The 20,814-nt window shown below is 39.7% G+C and overlaps 1 protein-coding gene across 4 annotated transcripts in view; it reads left to right on the top strand.

Moving 5' to 3' along the window:
- Positions 1–20,814, top strand: part of PRKDC (protein kinase, DNA-activated, catalytic subunit) — a 219,990-nt gene that overhangs the window by 29,316 nt on the left and 169,860 nt on the right. For all 4 annotated transcript variants that reach the window (XR_012128154.1, XR_012128155.1, XM_073229489.1 and 1 more), the window contains 10 exons: positions 989–1,141; positions 2,602–2,717; positions 3,048–3,207; positions 4,312–4,398; positions 4,861–4,980; positions 11,658–11,817; positions 14,001–14,107; positions 16,168–16,258; positions 17,020–17,183; positions 19,324–19,476. Coding sequence is in view for 2 of the 4 variants with exons in the window: in XM_073229489.1 (XP_073085590.1) it covers positions 989–1,141; positions 2,602–2,717; positions 3,048–3,207; positions 4,312–4,398; positions 4,861–4,980; positions 11,658–11,817; positions 14,001–14,107; positions 16,168–16,258; positions 17,020–17,183; positions 19,324–19,476 (1,311 nt within the window). In the remaining 2 variants the exon portion in view is untranslated. The remainder of the gene's footprint in view (positions 1–988; positions 1,142–2,601; positions 2,718–3,047; positions 3,208–4,311; positions 4,399–4,860; positions 4,981–11,657; positions 11,818–14,000; positions 14,108–16,167; positions 16,259–17,019; positions 17,184–19,323; positions 19,477–20,814) is intronic.

The raw sequence follows: 20,814 nt of genomic DNA, 5'->3' as shown, positions 1-20,814 counted from the left end.
TCATAGAACTCCACTTAAAGTTAATTGCTGAAGCTGAGTCCTCATTTTTCTTCAAGTGGCCATGTAATAGAGGTGATTCTAAGTTGTTCTAACAGTCTCTTAGGTAACAAAAATACAACAGAAGTATCACTGTGGAAGAGCTCTTCTATTTTTAGTTGTTAAAGATGAAGATAAATCCATTCGATTTAATCGATATGAAGGAGAATGGTGGATAGCTATTTCTTACATCATTTATGGCTAGAATAAAGCTTCCTGCCTAATGTGTTTCTAGCTGTTGTTTCTTTAATGTCTACTTTAAGCCAGGTCTGGCCACTGTTTTAACAGTTTTTGACAAAGCATTAATAGGCTAGGAAAAACTAGTTTTGTCAGTGAATGGTTCCTGTCCTGTGGAAAATCTTAGGAGTTTTTACTTTTCTTATTGAGGTAAAATAGTGTATATAACAGTGTTAGTAATTTTACCTAAATATTTCTTCTTTATACATGATATTATAGGCACAATAATTGGCCTGTATTTTTAGAATGGTAGAATACCTTCACTTTTAAAGAAATGATGGATAATACTTTTAAATTCATTCTGAGGATATATATATCCATTTGTATGTATGAGCATATGTGTATATATGTGTGTGTGTGTATAGGTATACACCATGCATTAGCACAAATACACAAATGTGTAAATATACATATGTATGTACAGACATATACACAAATTAATTGGGGTAAATGCTTTTACAAGGATTGGCCTAAATCTTCTCATTGACTCCTATGTACTAGTAATTATTTGACATGACTGGATAAGTCATATCTGACTAAATGAATGTCCTAATAATTTAGGGAGGTGGCTACATTTTGCTGCTTGAAAACTTCACAGTTTACATAGTAGTTTCTATATCTAAATATGCATGTATGTCTGTATGCATCATAATACTTAATACTTAGGCTTTTTAACACCAAATTTTGAAGTTTATTATTTTTCTTTGTTTTAAAGGATTCTCTTTTAGCAGATGAAGCTTTTCTTGTTGTGAATTCCTCCCTTCAAAGTCTGAACCGTTTGCTATATGATGAATTTGTAAAATCAGTTTTGAAGATTGTTGAGAAATTGGATCTTTCACTAGAAAAACAGAATGTTGGGGAACAAGAGGTTTGAAGTTCTTGTCAATAATGATTTTGCATCATTTTTATACCAATTCTGTTTGCATGTAAATAATCAAGGGAAAATAGCACATTTGTAGAGTGTTACAGTTAATTGGTTTCTTCCTCCTTAGTCTGTTTTGCTGATTATTTTCTATTTCAATAGCCTAATGTATAGAAAATGTTATTACTAGATTGTTCAAAAAGTAATTTAGTATATGTTTAATAACGTTGAAAGCAATTTTTAAGTTGTTTACGAGACTTGTTTGTTACTTACTCCTTAGCAATGGTAGAGTCAAATCTTGCTTTTTTGTAGAGGTAGCTTTTTGCAGTAGGAGAGGGAAACTTGTATTCGTCTTGTTTTTAGCTAAGGAAACTCCAAACACTGGATATATAGTGGTTGCTGTGTTCCTGGGATAGTAGGATACAGACAACAGGCAGCAAAATGAGCATGACCCTCCATTTTTCCTGTACCCCACTTTCCCGGTGCAGGTAAAAGTCATGGTTTAGTGCTGCCTCTAGGAGCTGCTGTGATCTCCTTTGAGGAGATCAAAAAACTATGATAATGAGACAAGTGTCAAATGGCTTGAGTTTCAGTGGGAAACATAGCATTTGAGCCCAGCTGTGGGATCTCAGACTAGAGTATGCTTGTTGGGGTCAGTGCATGTGTACTTCAGTGCAGTGCCATGATCAGGGGAGATGACAGGGAGGGAATGCAGAGGATACATAAAGGAAACAGTAAAAGGCCACTTGTCACATTAGCTTTATTTCATTTTTTATGTTGGTTAATGGGAACACCAATGTGTGTTTTCTTGCTTTTTCTGTTTTGTGAAGGTCTGAAATAATTTCATTTAAAAACTTGCAGAAAAGGGACCTGCTGGGACTGTGTTAGTCAACAAACCTACTTTTTAGATTACACGTCTTAATCATTTTTGTTGCATGTATTTTGTTTCTCTTTTATTTCTTGCCCTTTTTACTTCATTCCAAAAGGCCAGGTGTGACCTGTTAGCATTTCCCAAGTACATCTAGTCTCCAACCCTCCTTGATAGTTTCCAGCTCCATATTTCTAACTACTTATTTAGCATTTCCCCCTGAATCTGGTAACACAAATTCAGTATGTCAATTTTAAGTTAATATTACTTAACACTGTTGTTTCTGTTTCTCACTTTGAAACTTCCAAGTCACTATTGATAATTTCTGCTTCTCCTTTAAGAAATTATAGCTCCCCTTCATATTTTTGTATTCGTACCATTCTTTTATCACTTTATCACCTCCCACGTGTCCTTTAATTTAATGTTTTCTGCAAGATTGATTATTTTTGTCAAATTGTAAGTTCTTGAGGGCCCATCTATACTTTCCTCACATTTGCATTTCTTCCTCATAGCATTAGGTCTTGATTGTGAAGTCAGTCAGTTATTTGTTGAATGATTGAATGGTACAATGTTAGTTTTGTTACAACTGATTTTTAAGGATGAAAATGAAGCTACTGGTGTTTGGGTGATCCCGACTTCAGATCCAGCTGCTAACTTGTATCCCGCTAAACCAAAAGATTTTTCAGCTTTCATTAACCTGGTGGAATTTTGCAGGTATTTTAAAAAAATTCTAATTATTTAAGAGTAAAAATTACTAGTTATTGGCTATAATATAAGGAAAACATATAGGTATAAGAAATGAAAGTCTTAAAATCTAAAATCACTTATATGAACCTTTAAAATGAATCTAAATGTACCAGCTTAAATTTATCTTTTTTTATATTTAAAAGATCCTTAGGTATGGAAAACAAGGAATATAGGTATGCTTGAAAATGTTAAAACTGGAATCACAGACCTGTTTGATTATGTTCCATATAATTTCAAAGCTGAATAAAAGTATTATATAATAAAAATTCTGTAGTAAGCTTTTAATTATTTTTACAGAGAGATTCTTCCAGAGAAACATGTAGAATTTTTTGAGCCATGGGTATACTCATTTGCATATGAATTAATTGTCCAGTCTACACGGTTGCCACTCATTAGTGGTTTCTACAAATTACTTTCTATTGCTGTGAGAAATGCCAAAAAAATAAAATATTTTGAGGTAAGTGTTTTTTGGAGGACATGAAATATTCCTGTGTTCTGTGTTTTTTTAGTTGTTTGAGCTTGTATAAATGCATTGTAGGCGTACCTTGGATATATTGCAGGTTCGATTTCAGACTACTGCAATAAAGCGAATATCGCAATAAAGCAAGTCCCAGCATATAAGTTATTTTTACACTATATTATAGTCTGTTAAGTGTGCAGTATTAATTATAATCATAACATTGAGGATCACTGATCACAGATCACCATAACAAATACAGTAATAGTGAAGATTTTTGAAATATGGTAAGAATTACCAAATCTGACACAGAGACTAGAAGTGAACAAATGCTATAGGAAAAATGGTGCTGGTAGAATTGTTTGATGCAGGGTTGCATAAACCTCCAATTTGTAAAGAAAACCAGTATGTGTGAAGTGCAATTAAATTAGTGTATCTGTATAAAATATGAGGTTATAACATACTGCAGTTTTTAAATCTAATTTTATTATCTGTATTTTTAAAAACTGTTAATGTGAGTGGCAATTGGATGACATGCTTTAAAAGCTAATTGCATTTTCTGTTCCGATTTACAACCACCTGGCTGATTATGTCAGATTAACGGGTCCTTGAGGCTTGGTCCTAGGATCTGTAGCACAGCATTGCTTGGGAAGTCTCATGCCTTCTCTCGACTTACCTAATCAGAAACTGTGGAGGCAAGGCTCAGCAGTCTGTGCTAACCAGCCACCCAGATGATCTGGTGGCTCGTGAAATTTGAGAATAACTGGATTAGAGAACCTAAGGCTCCATTCAGTCATGAGCAGTCTGGTTAATTATAGGGTGAATGGATGGGTCTCTGGGATATAAGTGTGCGTTTTGGAAGATAAGGAAGGAGAAATGGATTTAGCCAGGCCTCTGGCTTTTGACTATCCATTCATCTCATACCTCACACTGCTTTCCACTGTCCTCTGCCTGGAATGTTTTCAGAGCTAATTTTCCTTTTCATCTGCACAAGGCCTTGGCAAAGTGGAAATGGATTTATCCCTCAGAAGGAAGGTTGCCAAATTAGGACACAGTATAACCCTACCATTGTTCATTGCACTAATTTGGTATTTTATTTAACAGGGAGTTGGTCCAAGGAGTCAGAAACAGCCTCCTGAGGACTCAGAAAAATATTCTTGCTTTACTTTGTTTGCAAAATTTGGTAAAGAGGTAATTTGAAATGATTTATCCATTGTTATCATAGGCTATTTAAAAATGAATGTATGTTGAAAAAAATTCTAGTGATCATAAATGATCTCATTATCTAAAAATTGGTTTACTTAATCCAGGTTGTCATTAGGGATTAAGAAATTAGATGTTTTTTTAACGGATTAATAAATACTAGCAGGAATCATTTTGGTGCAAAGGACACTTGAGTTTTCTTAAAATAATTTCAATGATGAGAACTCAAAATCAATAGATTTTTTAGCTTTTCATATAATGTAAGTACTTCAACAAATGAACTTTTCCTGGAGATCAGTGCTTAATTTGTAAATGAATGTTACCATGTCAAATAAAAGCTACAGGATCATTTTTTATATTCCAGAATAGGGTAGATACTTTTTAGTTGATTTTCAAGTCATAGGCTCTGTTCAGGTACATACCACGGTCTTTCTCTTCTTTCTTGTTTAGGTATCAGTCAAAATGAAGCAATACAAAGATGAACTTTTGGCCTCCTGTTTGACCTTCATTCTGTCCCTGCCACACGATGTCATTGAACTTGACATTAGAGCCTATGTTCCGGCATTGCAGGTGGATGCATTGTTTTGCACAAATCCATTTCTTCATGCAATGCTTTGTTTCCTAGAAAACATGGAAATACCAAAGTTTTGCCCTGGCAGTCTCAGTAGGTGCTTACCCATCAGACACCCCTGGGTAAAAATCTCCTTCTGCTACTTCGTAGCTTTGGAACTTGGAGCACTTGGCTTGGCCTCTTTGAGCTTCCCTTATAGATGGATATGAGGATTAAGAAATTAAGAATTAAACTGAAAGGAAGGAGCGACACAGCAGCAATTCACCGGAGAATTCCGCTTTATTAGGGAAAGGTGCTGGGTTATATAGGAAGGGGCATGAGGTGATTGAGGTGTTACTTCTACGAGGCTGGTGGCTATTGGCTAGGTGCTGGGATTGGGAGGGGGGTGAGAGGTGATTGGGCTTCAGGTGGCGCCGGTGGGAACCGAAGACCCAGAAGAGAAGCAGGAAGTTCGCCATCTTACGGAGGAAAGGGTTGATAGGACTCCCCACAGTAAGGACGAGTAGATGTGGACTTCTTCAGGTTGGAAATCAATGAAGGTTCCCTGTAACCATAGGTCGAGGACTTGTTGATTCCAATGGTGCCAAGAGGATATGGGTGCCAGAAGCCAGGCGTCTGCGGCCAGTGTTTCCAGGAACTGTTTCCAGCGGGGAGAGGGGTCCATCTCAGCGTGTGGTGAGGAGGTTACATGAGGGTGAGGGATCTTCTGTGGCTAAAAGCTGGTAGTTCCTGAGTAAAAGCTGGTTGAAAGTTTGATTAGAGATTTTACCAACTTGGGATTTGATAAACTTTACAAGGCAAGAAGAGACAGGGGAGAAGAATGATTATTATGGGGCCTGCAGTGGGCCACAGCCAGGTGAGGAAGGGGTTTGTTAGTATTGAAGAGAATGGGTTGGAATTGGAAGCAGAGTGGAGACTGGAGGCAAGGTTGGTGAGTTTGGTGATGTCAGTTTCTACAATGCCATATTCATTGATGTAATAGCAGCACTCTTCTCGAAGGAAGACACAGGTGCTGCCCTTTTCGGCTGTAAGCAGATCTAAGGCCCGCCGGTTTTGAAGGGTGACCTTAGCTAACGAAGTGACCCGTCTTTGGAGAGAGGCCAGGGAATCGGCAGTGGATGTCAGGGCCCCCTCAGGTTTGGCGTTGAGATCTCTAATTGCCCATAGAGAGTGACCCAAGGCTCCCCCTGAAAATCCTGCTCCAATGGCTGAGGTGGCTAGGGAAATACCAACCATAATGGGAAGGAAAGCAGCCCTTCTTGTGCGCAAGGGCAAAGGAGGTTGAAGCTCAAGGAACTCTGCCATGCGGTAAAGTGTAAGCTGTGGGATTAGGGTGACGAGAATGCAGGGTGTGCTGGAGTTGGGAGGCAGTGAGTTAAAAAGACTGCCATTACACCAAAAGAAGTGTCCCGGCTGCGTAAAAGTCTTAGAGCCGGAGGTAGGGGTGTGGATAGAGAGACAGTGAAGTGCGCTGGAGGGGGGAGGGGTTTAGCCTAGGAAAGATCTGGGTGAGGAGGATAGAGGCAACCGCGGACGCTCGTTTGTTAGTGGTGGGGAAAGCTTCGACCCATCCTGAAAATGTATCTACTAACACGAGTAGGTATCTGGTACACCGTACGGGGGGCATGTTAGTGAAGTCTATTTGCCAGTCTGCGGCGGGGACATTACCCCTTGCTTGATGAGCCGGGAAGGGTCGGGCCTATTAGGGTTAGTGTGTTGGCAGATGGTGCACCTGTGGGTGATTTGGTCAAGTAGGGTTTTGTCTTTAGGAGAGAGAGAAAAAAAGGATTGTAAAAAATGGATCAAGGATTGGGGGCTAGGATGGAACAGATCATGTAAGAAGCGGAAGAGGGACTCTTTGTCCTGGGAACAGAGGGTGTCTTGTGATAAGGCTAAAACCGCAAGGGCAGACAGATTGTTGTCTGGTGTGTCTTCTGATAGGGCAACTGACCGGGCTACTCTGTCAGCTTTGTTGTTACATCTTGCAATGGGGGAGTCATCCTTTTGATGTGACTTGCAGTGGACTATGCCCAGTTGGTGTGGGAGTTGTGAAGCCTCTAGGAGTTTAGTTATTAAGGCTGAATTAGTGATGGAATTTCCTTTTGTGGTGAGGAGGCCTCGTTCTTTCCATACTACCACATGAGACAAGAGAAGGTGGAATACGTATTTGGAGTCAGTGTACAGTGTGAGAGACGTGTCCCGGGCCAGAGTGCAAGCTCTGGTGGCTGCAATGAGTTCGGCCTGTTGATTGGTTATACCGGGGGGTAGGGCTCGTGCCTCGATGACGTCTTTGAGGGAGACTACTGTGTATCCTGCGTAGTGGGTGCCCTCATGTTTAAAGGAGGACCCATCAGTAAACCAGATGAGGTCGGAGTGTGAGAGGGCTCCTTCAGAGATCGTGGAATGGCACGGAAGGAAGTTGTGAAGGGCTTCCAGGCAATCATGCGAGGGAGTATGAGGAGAGTAGGGTAGAGGAAGAAGAGTAGCCGGATTCGGGGGGGGGGCAGGGGAGGAAAGAAATGTCTGGATTTTGGAGGAAAGAGGATAGTAAGGTCAGGAGTCTGGAGGGAGGGAGATTCTGTAAACTTTTGTAGGTTAAGAGGTCCTTTAGGTGATGTGGGGACAGAATGGTAAGGGGCGTCCCGAATGTTAGTTTACAAGCTTCTTTCTGCAAGAGCTGCCCAGCGGCTAAAGCCCGTAGGCAGGGGGCCCATCCCCGAACTGTTGGGTCTGATAGCTTGGAGAGATAAGCTACTGGGGCAAAGGATGGGCCATAATATTGGCCTAGGACTCCTAGTGCTTGACTGGACCTTTCATGGATGTATAATGAGAAGGGCTTCAACAAATGAGGAAGATGGAGAGCTGGGGTTTCCACAAGGGCTTGACGGAGCTTAATGAAGGAGTGTTGGGGTGAGGAGGATAATGGTTCTTCAGGGGGGCCCTTGCTGAATTCATATAGGGGTCTTGCCAACAGGGAGAAGTTAGGGATCCACGCTCTAAAATACCCAGCCAGGCCTAGAAAGGAAAGGATTTCTGTCTTGGTTTTGGGAACAGGCAGGTCAGAGAGGAGTTGTTTTCTGTCTAAGGTAATGGACTTTCTTTGTTGAGACAGAAGGAATCTGAGGTAAGTGACAGAAGGGGAAGAGATTTGAGCTTTGACGGGGGATACCCGGTAACCTCTGGAAGCTAGAAGTTTAAGTAGGGAGGCAGTGTCAAGTTGAGACTGTTCCCACGAGGGACTGCAGAGTAGAAGATCGTCCACGTATTGTAATAAGGTGGACTCGGAGTGATCATGATTAAACTGTTTGAGGTCCTGAGCTAGGACCTGTCCAAAAATACGGGGACTATCTCGGAAGCCTTGTGGCAAAACTGTCCAAGTGAGTTGTTCAGAATGTCTTGTGTATGGGTCTGTCCAGGTGAAGGCAAAAAAATCTTGGGAGGAGGGGTCCAGAGGGATGGAAAAAAATGCGTCCTTGAGATCTAGGACTGAGAAGTGGGAGGCCGAGGCAGGGATTCGCAATAAAAGGGTGTATGGATTTGGAACCAAGGGATGGATAGGGACAACGACCATGTTGATGAGGCGAAGGTCTTGGACAAGGCGGAAAGGTCCATTGGTTTTTTTAACAGCTAATATGGGGGTGTTAAATGGGGAGTGAGTGGGTCTGAGATAATTTTTGTTTAAAAGATCTTAAATGATGGGTTGAAGGCCTATGAGGGCTGAAGTGGTTAGGGGGTATTGGGCCTGGCAGATATACTGAGAGGGGTCACGTAATTTGATAGAAGCAGGAGGACATAGAGCCACGGAGGGGCTTGTAATGTCCCAAACTTTGGGATTTACAGGGTGTATGAGGGCGGAACCGGAGCTTTCATTGGGTAGAGGGGGGTCATCGACTATGAGGGCCATCCGAAAGCAAGTACTGGGGGCTGTGGGAATGGATATAGTTATGGAAACGTGGAGGAGAGAAAGGATGTCCCGTCCTAGTAAAGGGATGGAACACTGGGGCATAACCAGGAAGGAGTGGGAGAAAGGTATGGGATTGTCTTGGATTGTGCATAAAAGGGGGGGGGTTTAATGGGAAAATCTGTTTACCTCTTACCCTGACTATAGGAGTAATGGCTGGCGTGGTAGGGCACCGGTATTCTCCCAAGACTGAGAAGGTGGCTCCTGTGTCTAGGAGGAAGGAGATGGGGCGACGGTCTACTGTTAAAATAACCCTGGGCTCCTGTTTGGTGATGGAAATGGTCGGGCGAGAAGCCCCCGGGCCCCGTCAATCTTCTTCTGCCAGCCCCACTACGGCGGGCTTAGGATGGGGGTTGTTCGTCCAGTTTCCCCTTCGGGTGGTTGGGCAATCAGACCCCCAGTGGCCCTTTTTGTGGCATCTGGGGCATGGGGTGGTAGGAGATCTGGGGGAGGGGCACACCCTTGACCAATGTCCTTCTTTTCCGCACTTGAAACAAGCTCTTGCGGGGGGCCTGTTTGCAGAGGGGCGCCCAGGTTGTGGTTTTATCAGGTGGGCCAACATTTGGAAGTTGTCCTGATCAGCCTTTTGTTTACGGCTTTCTTTCTCCTCCTCTCAGTTATGGAAGACTTTAAAGGCCACTGTTGGGATCTCAGTCTGTGGGGTAGCGGGGCCCTGTTCTAACTTTTTGAGTTTAGCTTTAATGTTGGGGTAGCTTTGAGCTAGGAAGTATGTCATAAGTACATGTCTTCCATCAGGCGTTTCTGGGTCCAGGCTGGTATACTGTAATAGGGCTTAAGTGAGTCTGTCTAAGAACTCAGAGGGAGTTTCCTCCCTCCTTTGAATTATGTCTTGGAGATTTTGAAAATTGACTACTTTACGAGCTGCCTTTTTCAGACCTGCTATTAAGCAGGAGGCGAAAATATCTCGAGAGCAGAGACCCAGGGCGGTGTTATAATTGTAGGAGAGGAGGGGGAAGGGAGAGGATGGGAGGCTTCTGCGGGGGAGTAGGTGGAGGCGGTGGTGGCCGCGGAAGAGGGCGGAGGGGTTGTAGGAGGGGGAGGGGCCGACGGGGAAAGCCTTTATGGCAGAGGTTCGTCATCTGGGTCAAAGGTAATCGAAGAGGGACTGGGAGTGTGTGGAGGGGAGGGAGATGGCCTGCAGGCTAGGAGAATTTGGATCGGGGAACAGGTGGTGCAGAGGCTGGGATTTTGAGCTAGGAGGTGAAAAGCTTTGATATAGGGAATCTCCTTCCATTTTTTCAAGTGCTCCAGTAGTTAAAATGATCGCGAGTGATGTTAGGATCAAGAGTTCCCCCTGCGGGCTTTTGGTTGTTATTGTCTAGGGGGTATGTCGGCCAATCTTGGGAGCAGTATTTACGGAGTTTTGGTTTTATATCAGGTGTCAGGGAGAGGGTAGCTAGATGCTTGAGCAGGCATTCAAGACGTGAACTTTCAGGGAGGGATGAAGAGGCTCCCATGGCTAAAGGGCAGAGAAGGAGACAAACAGGGGAAGACAAGCGGAAATCCTCGGACTGGAGGCAGACCGCAAGGAGACAAAGGGCGTCCCCAATGATCCTTGGTGGTCTGCGGAAACTTGTATACGAGTCGGAATTTCTTAGGAAGTGTGGGTCGTCACCCAGACTTCCCTAAGAAGACAGAGTGCCGGAGTCACGAGGAACCTAGTACTAGGAATTTTCAGCAGAAGGAACGGAAGGAGGAGGGGGAAAAGGGAGCGTTCTCATCCGCAAAGGAGTCACCTCGTTTATGGCTGTCGGAGGAGGGGCCTGAGGGTCTGCTGCAGCCGTGAAGGCCTGAGGCCGGGAGAGTTCCCTCCTCGTCCCCGAGCATCAGGGCCTTGCCAGATGATCATGGTCAATGGCGCTGCGATAGCTTGGAGAAGAGTGGCCCGCTCCAGGGAAACTTTACCGGAAGAGTTTTGGCACTAATCAAAGGAAGGGGCGGTGAGTGCATTTATGACTGTCGGAGGAGGGGCCTGAGGGTCCGCCACAGCCATGAAGGCCTGAGGCGGGGAGAGTTCCCTTCTCGTCTCCGAGCGTCAGGGCCTTGCCAGACGATCACGGTCAATGGTGCTACGATAGCTCGGGGAAGAGCGGCCCGCTTCGGGAGAAAACTTAACCAAAGGTCAGAGAGGAGTGGTGAGTGTGAGGAGCCAGCGCCGGAAAAAGAGGACGAGGGCAAGCTGCTGCTGGTGTCGGGGGGGAAGATGGGGCCCAGTTGGGGTGTCCCATCTCCCGGGTTTCGGCACCAATGAAAGGAAGGAGCGACACACAACAGCAATTCACCTGAGAATTCCGCTTTATTAGGGAAAGGTGCTGGGTTATATAGGAAGGGGCATGAGGTGATTGAGGTGTTACTTCTATGGGGCTGGTGGCTATTGGCTAGGTGCTGGGATTGGGAGGGGGGCGAGAGGTGATTGGGCTTCAGGTGGCGCCGACGGGAACTGAGGACCCGGAAGAGAGGCAGGAAGTTCGCCATCTTACAGGTGGGGGCCTTTCATAAACCTTCAATGTATGGACAGTCTGCAGTATAACAACAACAATGTAGACTTTGCTAATGACCAGAGATGCACCCACTTACCTCTAGCAGTGTCTGGCATTCTGGCATTAGAAGGGCTTTTTCATTAGAAACAATTGGTGTTTTTTTCTTTAAATCTTAAATTGTCTATGTTTCAGTTTACCTTGTGTGTACTTGTAGATGGCTTTTAAACTGGGCCTGAGCTATACCCCATTGGCAGAAGTAGGCCTGAATGCCCTAGAAGAATGGTCAGTTTACATCTGCAAACATGAAATTCAGCCCCATTATAAGGATATTCTACCCAGCCTTGATGGATATCTGAAAACTTCAGCCTTATCAGGTAAGGTTTAGAAGAATTGTGATGTGTATGTTAAAGTGACAATGTAATAACTATAATAGGACTATCCGTGTTTTTGCAACTTCTGCAATTTGAGCCCAGTGTATTAAAAATATGATTGGTATTTTTATCTCCCAATTCATTTCAATTAATTGCGTTATAGGAAATATAACTGAGATATTAAGCCTATTTTTTCACTTACACATTTATAGAATCTTCAAGGGCAAGAACTCTATCTTACATATTTTGAACTCCGCATAAATCCTAACACTGCTGGCCAAAATGATTTTCTTAAACAGGAATTAGAAAGCCATGAGAAAATTCAGTAGTAAGTGGGTTCCTAAAATGCTTCTGAGTTTGTTTCTGTAAGATTTTTTTTTAAGTTTGGCATATTTAAAGCATTATGACTGCAATTTCCTTTTCAGAGAATTTTAGGAATGTTCTCTTTACATAGCTATTTATCATATAAATAAGTCAGAACATAGCTCCTTTAAGAGACTTTGTAATCTAATTTATTGATACTCTCCAAATACAGGAGCATTACACACAGTCGCCTTTCTCAGCTCAGGCATGCAGACGCAATACCGGGAGGGCTTATTGCTTCAATTCTGTAATACAAGTCAGAGCTTGAAAGACACCAGAGACAACCACTCACTGGTCCCAACTTCAAACAGGTGCTTTCCAGTGAATGGAATTCTTAACTAATTTGAGCTCCACGAAATAAGAAAAAGGCTGAAAACCAGATCCTCTTTTTGTCTCTGGCCCATTGGAGAGTAGGTCTCTGGCCTCAACTCACAGGTCACCATGGGGTCAGCACACTGTAAACCCAAATTCTCAGTCATTGCTCCTGCCATTGCTGCTAGGTTGTTGGGTATGGGCAAAGCAAAGATAAAGTCGTAGAAAGGAGAACTAGAGAAACAGCAGAGGTAAGGCTCTGCTGTTATTTTGGATTTGTTTCTGCGAAATGTGCAGGGATTAAACCACCAGTGGTGTCCCCCAGCAGTGCAACTTCCTGTGGACTGTCAGCCAATCCACTGGGCATCTCCAGACTAGTGAGAAGCAGCTTTACAACTGTAAAAGTAAGAATCTATACTGACAGAAAACCAGCATGTATTGAAGATCTTATTTAATTCAATAAAGGTACTAGTAAGCTGTTACAGTAGGTTCCTATAACCTGAGTAATCAGAAGAAAACACTAGACAAACCCAAATAGAGGGACAGTACACAAAATTACTGGCATAAAAAAATTCAAATGTCCTAATAGTGAAAAGCAAGGGAAGAATGAAGAACTGTTTGAGTTTACAGTAGACTAAAAGGACAAGACAACTAAATATCACATGTAGTCCTGAACTAAGATATTGTAGGATCAGTGTTGGAACCAGAATGGGGCTGAGCATAAATGTGAGCACTGTCTCAAGAGCAGTGTCCTGATTTGGATAGTTGTATGGTTCTGATGTAGGAGAATGTCCTAGTAGGAAATACACACCAAAGTGTTTAGTGGTGGGGGAGCATCAAGTTGGTAGTTTTCTAACTTGAAAGTGAAATCTTGTACTACACTTCCATGTTTTCTGTTAGTTTATGATCGGTTCAAAAAATTTATATGGAAGTACTTTAAGACTGTACATATTCTTGTTCTTCATCAAGCTTTTACTGTAATAGTTTTAGTATCCATTGATGAGACTTCTTTAATTATTACTATAACAGTTGCAAAGTGGTGTTTTTCTAACTGTCATTTGTTCTATACTAGTTGGCATTCTACTGAAAGAAATAATGTTATTTTCTCACCTGTTTATTTATATTAGTAGGGACTTGTGGATTCTTATCTTCTCAGTGGGTATAATCTTTTACCGTTCCTGATTGAGACACTCAAATTGTCCCAGCTTTGGCTTGTATATCAGGAGTGGGCACTGGGTGCTTCTCCTTGAGCAGTTCCTTACTTCCTGGCACCTGCCCCATCTCTTGTATTAGCCATTTCTCCAAGGAACCGCGTTTCTTTTAGTAGACAACAGTATTTAAAATCAAGAAAACAACTATTAATATTTTTTTGTTCTAGAAACTTAATTTTTAAATTGTGATTAATAGGATTTTTAATGTCTCTTATTTGTCAGTGTAGTGTTTTCTTCTTAGTACTCATCAAATCAGTGAATGAATGCTACTTCAAATTGATGTTTGTTTACTATTGATAGATGAGACCAAGAATAACTGGGAAGTGTCAGCACTTTCTCTGGCTGCCCAGAAAGGATTTAATAAAAGTATGTTAAAGCATCTGAAAAAGACAAAGAACATTTCATCAGTAAGAAATCCCTTTATTTTCTTCACCTTAAATAATTCAGAGATCAGATTCTATAAAAAGTAAAAATTTTCATTTATTGTTATATGTGTTAGAGTATAATATAGAAAAAATTTCAATATATTTTAGCAATGAAAATGTAAGGTATGTTAAGTATTTGGTTTACTGTCTTGAACTTGTTTTGCTGTTTGTCTCTACATTCAAATGTATTTAACGGATAATAAAAAGTAATATGTTTCATACTCAATAAGCAGTTAGAAGATTGATACGGATATATAAGGTTGATTCAATTACTAATTAGATCTTAAGTGTGTCATTTTTTCAAGTTCAGTTTATACAACTTTTATGGAGTTTTTTGGTGATAATTTCTTGAGACCAGTTTTTTGAGATGTGGCATTTGATGTAATAATAAAAAATAATGTAAATAGCAAAAATTGAGTTAATATAGGGCAAATATCTATTTTAGGTGAAAATTGAAATGAAAACCGTTCAGTGTTTAGAACTGGTAATACAAGCTCTAGGGTAAATTCTTCCTACATTATTATTTTTGACAGATTTTGATTGAGAGCCTTAAATGAAACTAGGGACTCTAAAAGTTTTAAATTATTTTATCATATACAAATAAAGCAAGATGAAATTACTTCAGTTATCTCTGGCTTTGCAAATTAAATTTCTTTACAGACACACAACCCCTGTTCCCTAGGACAGCAGTGCCCGAAGCGTGTGCTCCTGTGAGTTCCAGGGTGCAAGGCCAGGACTGTTCTTACTTGTTGACATTTGCACTGGGGTGTACCAGTGGCTGACACTATTGACTCCTTAGTGTTTTAGTAAATTGTGACCCTTGAACACACATTGTTTTAATATTCTGTGAGATGAAACAGGAAGTATCTACATAAAGCAAGCTGTTGTCAGTGAGGCATGACAGCTGCCTTCAGGAAAAGCACTTATGTGATGCTTTGAGCTGTAAGCTAAAGTAGCCACTCATTTTATGAACACCATTTTTACTTAAAAGAAAACTGACTGACAACCAGTAGCTATTCAGTATTTGGAAGACATTTTGTCTAAAATAGAGTGAGCCTGTCACTCCAAAAAAAACATCTGAGAGTATTTGTTGCCAGTGATAAAATTCAAGTGAAAATTAAAATTTAGGAAAACTTGTAGGCATTACCATGAGCTTGATGACTTCTCAATATTTAAGTGATTTTTCTGATGAGATTGGGGGTGATATTAACAAATGTGATTTTTTTGCATATATAGTGGAATGTGTCTACATTTGGAAGATCTGCATAACCCAGTGAACTAATATTTTCCGATGAGCAATACATTATGTCATCAAATCATGTATGGGTGAAAAATCGACTCAAAGTGAAAGATAAACCAATGGATTTTAATGTAATAGACCACATAAAATTCGTTGATAAAGTTTCAGATTCTCACATTGTTACTAACCTCTAAGAAATTACCGCATGTTCAGTTTTGCAGTAGTATCAAAAAATAACCACTATTATCTAAAAAGATTTTAAGTACTCCTCCCTCTTCCAGTTACGGCCCCAACAACATATCATAAGAGTTGTGTTCTAGTGACAGTAAAGAGATTTGCACAAATCTGAAACAATGCCTTTTCTAAGTAAATATTGGGAAATGTAGTTACTTGTTCTAAAAATATGTCATTTGTTAACACTCAATGGGTCTAGTATTTTTAAATAAAATAACAACTGTTTAAATAATTTCTAAGTTTTTACTCCATGTATGATACTGGTAAATACAACCCTCATAAACAAAAGCTCCTTGGAGATCCTCAGTGTTTTTAAGGGTGTAATGTGTCCTGCCAAACCTTTGGGACTGCTGCTCTAGGAACGTGATATCTAACTGCAAAATTGGAAGACATATGGCTTCTTTTCATGAATTTGCAGTAAAAATAACAATAGTCCTGTGTAGGATATAAAGAACCATTGAGAGACATTAATAATAGAGATGGTAGTAAAATAGCTTTTCTTTACTCTCAGAATTCTCTTTAATTTTTAACTCAGTTATCACATGTATACTGTTGTTCAAATTTGCAGAATGAAGCACTGTCCTTAGAAGAAATAAGAGTTAGAGTAGTACAAATGCTCGGCTCTCTAGGAGGACAAATAAACAAAAATCTTTTAACAGGTAAACTTACCTTTAAAATGAATTAACCTCTGTAGATATAGTTTACTTTATATTAGATAATATATGTATCATGGTATATTCTGACATTTGTATTTTCAAATAAGATTACAAAGAATAATGTTTTGCCTAATGAAATGCTTTGACTATCCCCATGTAATCTGACTCATTCAGTACACTAGCAGGCAAAATGTTCTAGCTCTATTTGTTAAGCTTGTTTTCCATTTTGAAACAATCTAATTTGACTCTCTTTCAATTCCTGATACAATGTTTAATATAAAAGTCTTTTTTAAGTCTGATACTCTTAATATTTGGATATTGTTAGAGTATTTTTGATCAGAATGTTTTAGATTAGTAAAAATGTATCTGTATTTTTACTTCTGAAATTTCATATTAAGTGTACTAGTGACTTTCTGTTATTTAGGAAATCAGCGCCTATATTGGGAAAAGAAGTGTTAAAAAGAGATTTTAATAAAAATATTGTTTATTTATTATTTTTCTAAAGACTAACTTAAGTAACTCTTATTGAAATTGAACATTCCAGAGTGTTAGGCTTATTTAAAAATAACTTTAAATCAAATCCAGAAATAGTGTAAGTGATTTCTAATGTTGAATTACATGTCTGAAGTAAAAACAAAAAAGGGAAGATGAATAGCATGCCCAACTTAAAAACACAAAAGCACTCTGGTTTTACGAATGAATTGTATAGCAATTGGCATCAAAAAAATTTTGAATGAAAAAACACTCTTAATCTTTTTTAACAGCTGCATCCTCAAATGAAATGATGAAGACATGTATGGCATGGGACAGAGAAAAAAGACTCCGTTTTGCAGTACCATTTATAGAAATGAAGCCTGTCATATATTTGGATATATTCTTGCCTCGGGTCACAGAATTAGCTCTTTCAGCTAGTGACAGACAAACTAAAGTACTTTTATTTTTCATTATTCATTATTTAGAGTGTATTATTATTTTTATTAAGGTATCATTGATATACACTCTTATGAAAGTTTCACATGAATAACATGTGGTTACTACATTCATCCATATTATCAAGTCTCCTCCACACCGCGTTGCAGTCACTGTCCATCAGTGTGGTAAGATGCCACAGAGTCACTACTTGTCTTCTCTGTGCTACACTGTCTTCCCCATGACCCCTCCACACACCATGTTTACCAATCATAACACCCCTCAATCCCCTTCTCCCTCCCTCCTTACCTACCTACCTTCCCCTATCCTTCCCCTTTGGTAACCACTAGTCCCTTCTTGAAGTCTGTGAGTCTGCTGCTGTTTTATTCCTTCAGTTTGCTTTGTTGTTATACTCCACAAATGAGGGAAATCATTTGGTACCTGTCTTTCTCCAACTGGCTTATTTCACTGAGCATAATACCATCTAGCTCCATCCATGTTGTTGCAAATGGTAGGATTTATTTTCTTCTCATGGCTGAATAATATTCCACTGTGTACATGTACCACATCTTTATCCATTCATCTACTCATGGACACTTAGGTTGCTTCCATATCATGGCTATTGTAAATAATGCTGCGATAAACAGAGGTGCATGTCTTTTTGAATCTGAGATCTTGTATTCTTTGGGTAAATTCCTTGGAGTGGAATTCCTCATTCAAATGGTATTTCTATTTTTAGTTTTTTGAGGAACCTCCCTATTGCTTTTCACAATGGTTGAACTAATTTACATTCCCACCAGCAGTGTAGGAGGGTTCCCCTTTCTCTGCATCCTTGCTGCCATTTGTTGTTCTTATTCTTTTGAATGTTGACCATCCTAACTGGTGTGAGGTGATATCTCACTGTGGCTTTAATTTGCATTTCCCTGATGATTAGTGATGTGGAGCATCTTTTCATATGTCTGTTGGCCATCTGAATTTCTTTGGAGAAGTGTCTGTTCAGAATCTCCACCCATTTTTTAATTGGGTTATTTGCTTTTTGGGTGTTGAGGCGTGTGAGTTCTTTATATATTTTGGATGTTAACACCTTGTCAGATCTGTCATTTACAAATATATTCTCCCATACTGTAGGATGCCTTTTTGTTCTGCTGATAGTGTCCTTTGCTGTACAGAAGGTTTTTAGCATGATGTAGTCCCATTTGTTCATTTTTGCTTTTGTTTCCCTTGCCTAGAGAGATGCATTCAGGAAAAAGTTGCTCATATTTATGTTCAAGAGATTTTTGCCTATGTTTTCTTCTAAGAATTTTATGGTTTCATGACTTACATTCAGGTCTTTGATCCATTTCGAGTTTACTTTTGTGTATGGAGTTAGACAATAATCGAGTTTCATTCTCCTGCATGTAGCTGTCCAGTTTTGCCAAAACCAGTTGTTGAAGAGGCTGTCATTTCCCCATTGTATATCCATGGCTCTTTTATCATATATTAATTGACCATATATTTTTGTATTTATATCTGGGCTCTCTATTCTGTTCGTAGAGTGTATTATTTTTAAGAAATATGTTAGGAAATTTATAATGTATTTCAACCATTCCAGTATCATTAATTTTGCATTTTCTGTACTATAGTAATTGGAAGGGTAACCAGTTATCAGAAGTAGATGTCATTGATAAATGAAAGCTAAATGTAAATCATCTTAATAGATAATAACTTGGCAAAATATTTATTTGCCAAAAACTCTAATAGAAATGTAGTACAAAGGGCATTTAAAAGTGATTTTCAGTTTGTGCTCAAATATCTTCTCAACCTGGAAGGTTAGAAACAATCTAGTTTTTTTTTTTTGTAATTTGTAAATTTCCAAAATGCTTAGAAAGTATATTTAGTGTAAATTTGATAACAAATGAAGCAAGTTCTGTAATATGGTAAGCACTGAAATATATTTCTTATGAATGTATTAGTCCCAATGTCTAAATCTTTTTAATGTCAATTCTTAACTCTTCAGTATAACACTTCTATTATAGAAATGTTAACTTTATTCAAGAAGTGCCATTTTCAGTTAATTTACATTTGGGTATATATGGGTTATCTGCTACAAAAGTTTCTCTTTTTAAAGGGCTATACTGAGTAACATTTCAAAATATTCTTGAACTCCTGGACTGTTTTAGGTTGCAGCTTGTGAACTTTTACATAGCATGGTTATGTTCATGTTGGGAAAAGCCACTCAAATGCCTGAAAGTGGTCAGGGTTCCCCTCCCATGTACCAGCTCTATAAGCGAACATTTCCTGTGCTACTTCGCCTTGCATGTGATGTTGATCAGGTAAGTGAATGATTTTGAATCTGACATGGTTATGAAACTTAAAAAGAAGTTGTTCTTTCTAGTTCACTGATCATCAACAATTGCTTTACCTGTTGACTTTAAAAAATACTACTGCCTAGCTGCTACCCTTTAGACTCTGATTTAATTCCTCAAGGATCTGACCTGGGGGTCAGGACTTATAAAAGCTCTCCAGGTGATTTTTAATGTGGCACAAAGTTTGGGAGTGAATCTCTGATCTGAGAGTCTCAGCATATAAAGCTGAATTAGCAGTCACCCCTCTTGTGCAGGGACTCACAGTCTTTCGATGAATGAAGGAGATAAGTAGCATGGCCAATAGTCATGGGAAGATTGGGCATGTTGGCAAAAGGTCTCTTCCTCATGACTATGGACAAATTTCCATTGCTGTAAAGAAGCAGAAAAAAACAGAATTCTTTGTTTATGCAGCTATCATAACCCTGATATCAGGTTGCACACACACAAAAGAAAACCAACTGAAAACCTCATTTAGAAATATACATGGAAACTTCTTCAATATATATGAATAAATACAATTCAGCAATGTATTAAGGTGTGCGATAATGGAATAGGATTTTTGGTTAAAACTTAAAAACTTATCATAGTAATAGATTTAGAAGCAGTGGTTCTCTTCATGGAAGCCTAAGAGGCATTTATTCTCGTGAACTTGGAACAGTTTAATATTATCTGTAACACAATGAAGAATGTTTCCTTGCATGTCACAGCCGAGTCAGGAATGCTGCCCGTGCTGCAGCTGGTGGACGCGGGGCTGAGCAGTGACCCGGCCTTCTCACCACCTTCCAGCACCACCCAGAGCAGTGCTGTGGTTTGGAGTGGTTGCCCAGGACAGCTTCATTTACATTTAACTAATTATTTGCACTGGTTGGTATCTGGGCTCTGAGTTCCCCAAGGACAGGGACATTAGGAAGGAAGGAAAAAGATTGTTATTTTAAATACATTTTTTTTTTTTAATCTGGAAAGCCAACGAGTATGAACTGATAAACTCCTAGCTCTCTGTAAAAGCACATTTTTACAAATGTATATATGTATTTTGTCTTATTTGTAAAAAGTAGGATCATTGCATTCAAAAACACTTTCTTTTATGTTCAAATGTTATTTCTGCTATCACTACATTATAGGCATCCTTCCATGGTTTACCATAAAGTTTGCATAGAAAGGGAAATTTTCCTACAGGACACTGAAGGCAGATAAATAGAAGAACAATGTTAATATATTGATAGTTTTGACTTTATAAATGTTTAAAACTACTGAATGGAACAAAATTCACAATTTTAATGTATGTATAATGTGGAAAACATTGTT

The sequence above is a fragment of the Manis javanica genome, chromosome 2 (genome assembly GCF_040802235.1).
Source record: "Manis javanica isolate MJ-LG chromosome 2, MJ_LKY, whole genome shotgun sequence".
Taxonomy (NCBI): Eukaryota; Metazoa; Chordata; class Mammalia; order Pholidota; family Manidae; genus Manis; species Manis javanica.
This window is presented reverse-complemented; position numbering and strand designations above follow the sequence as displayed.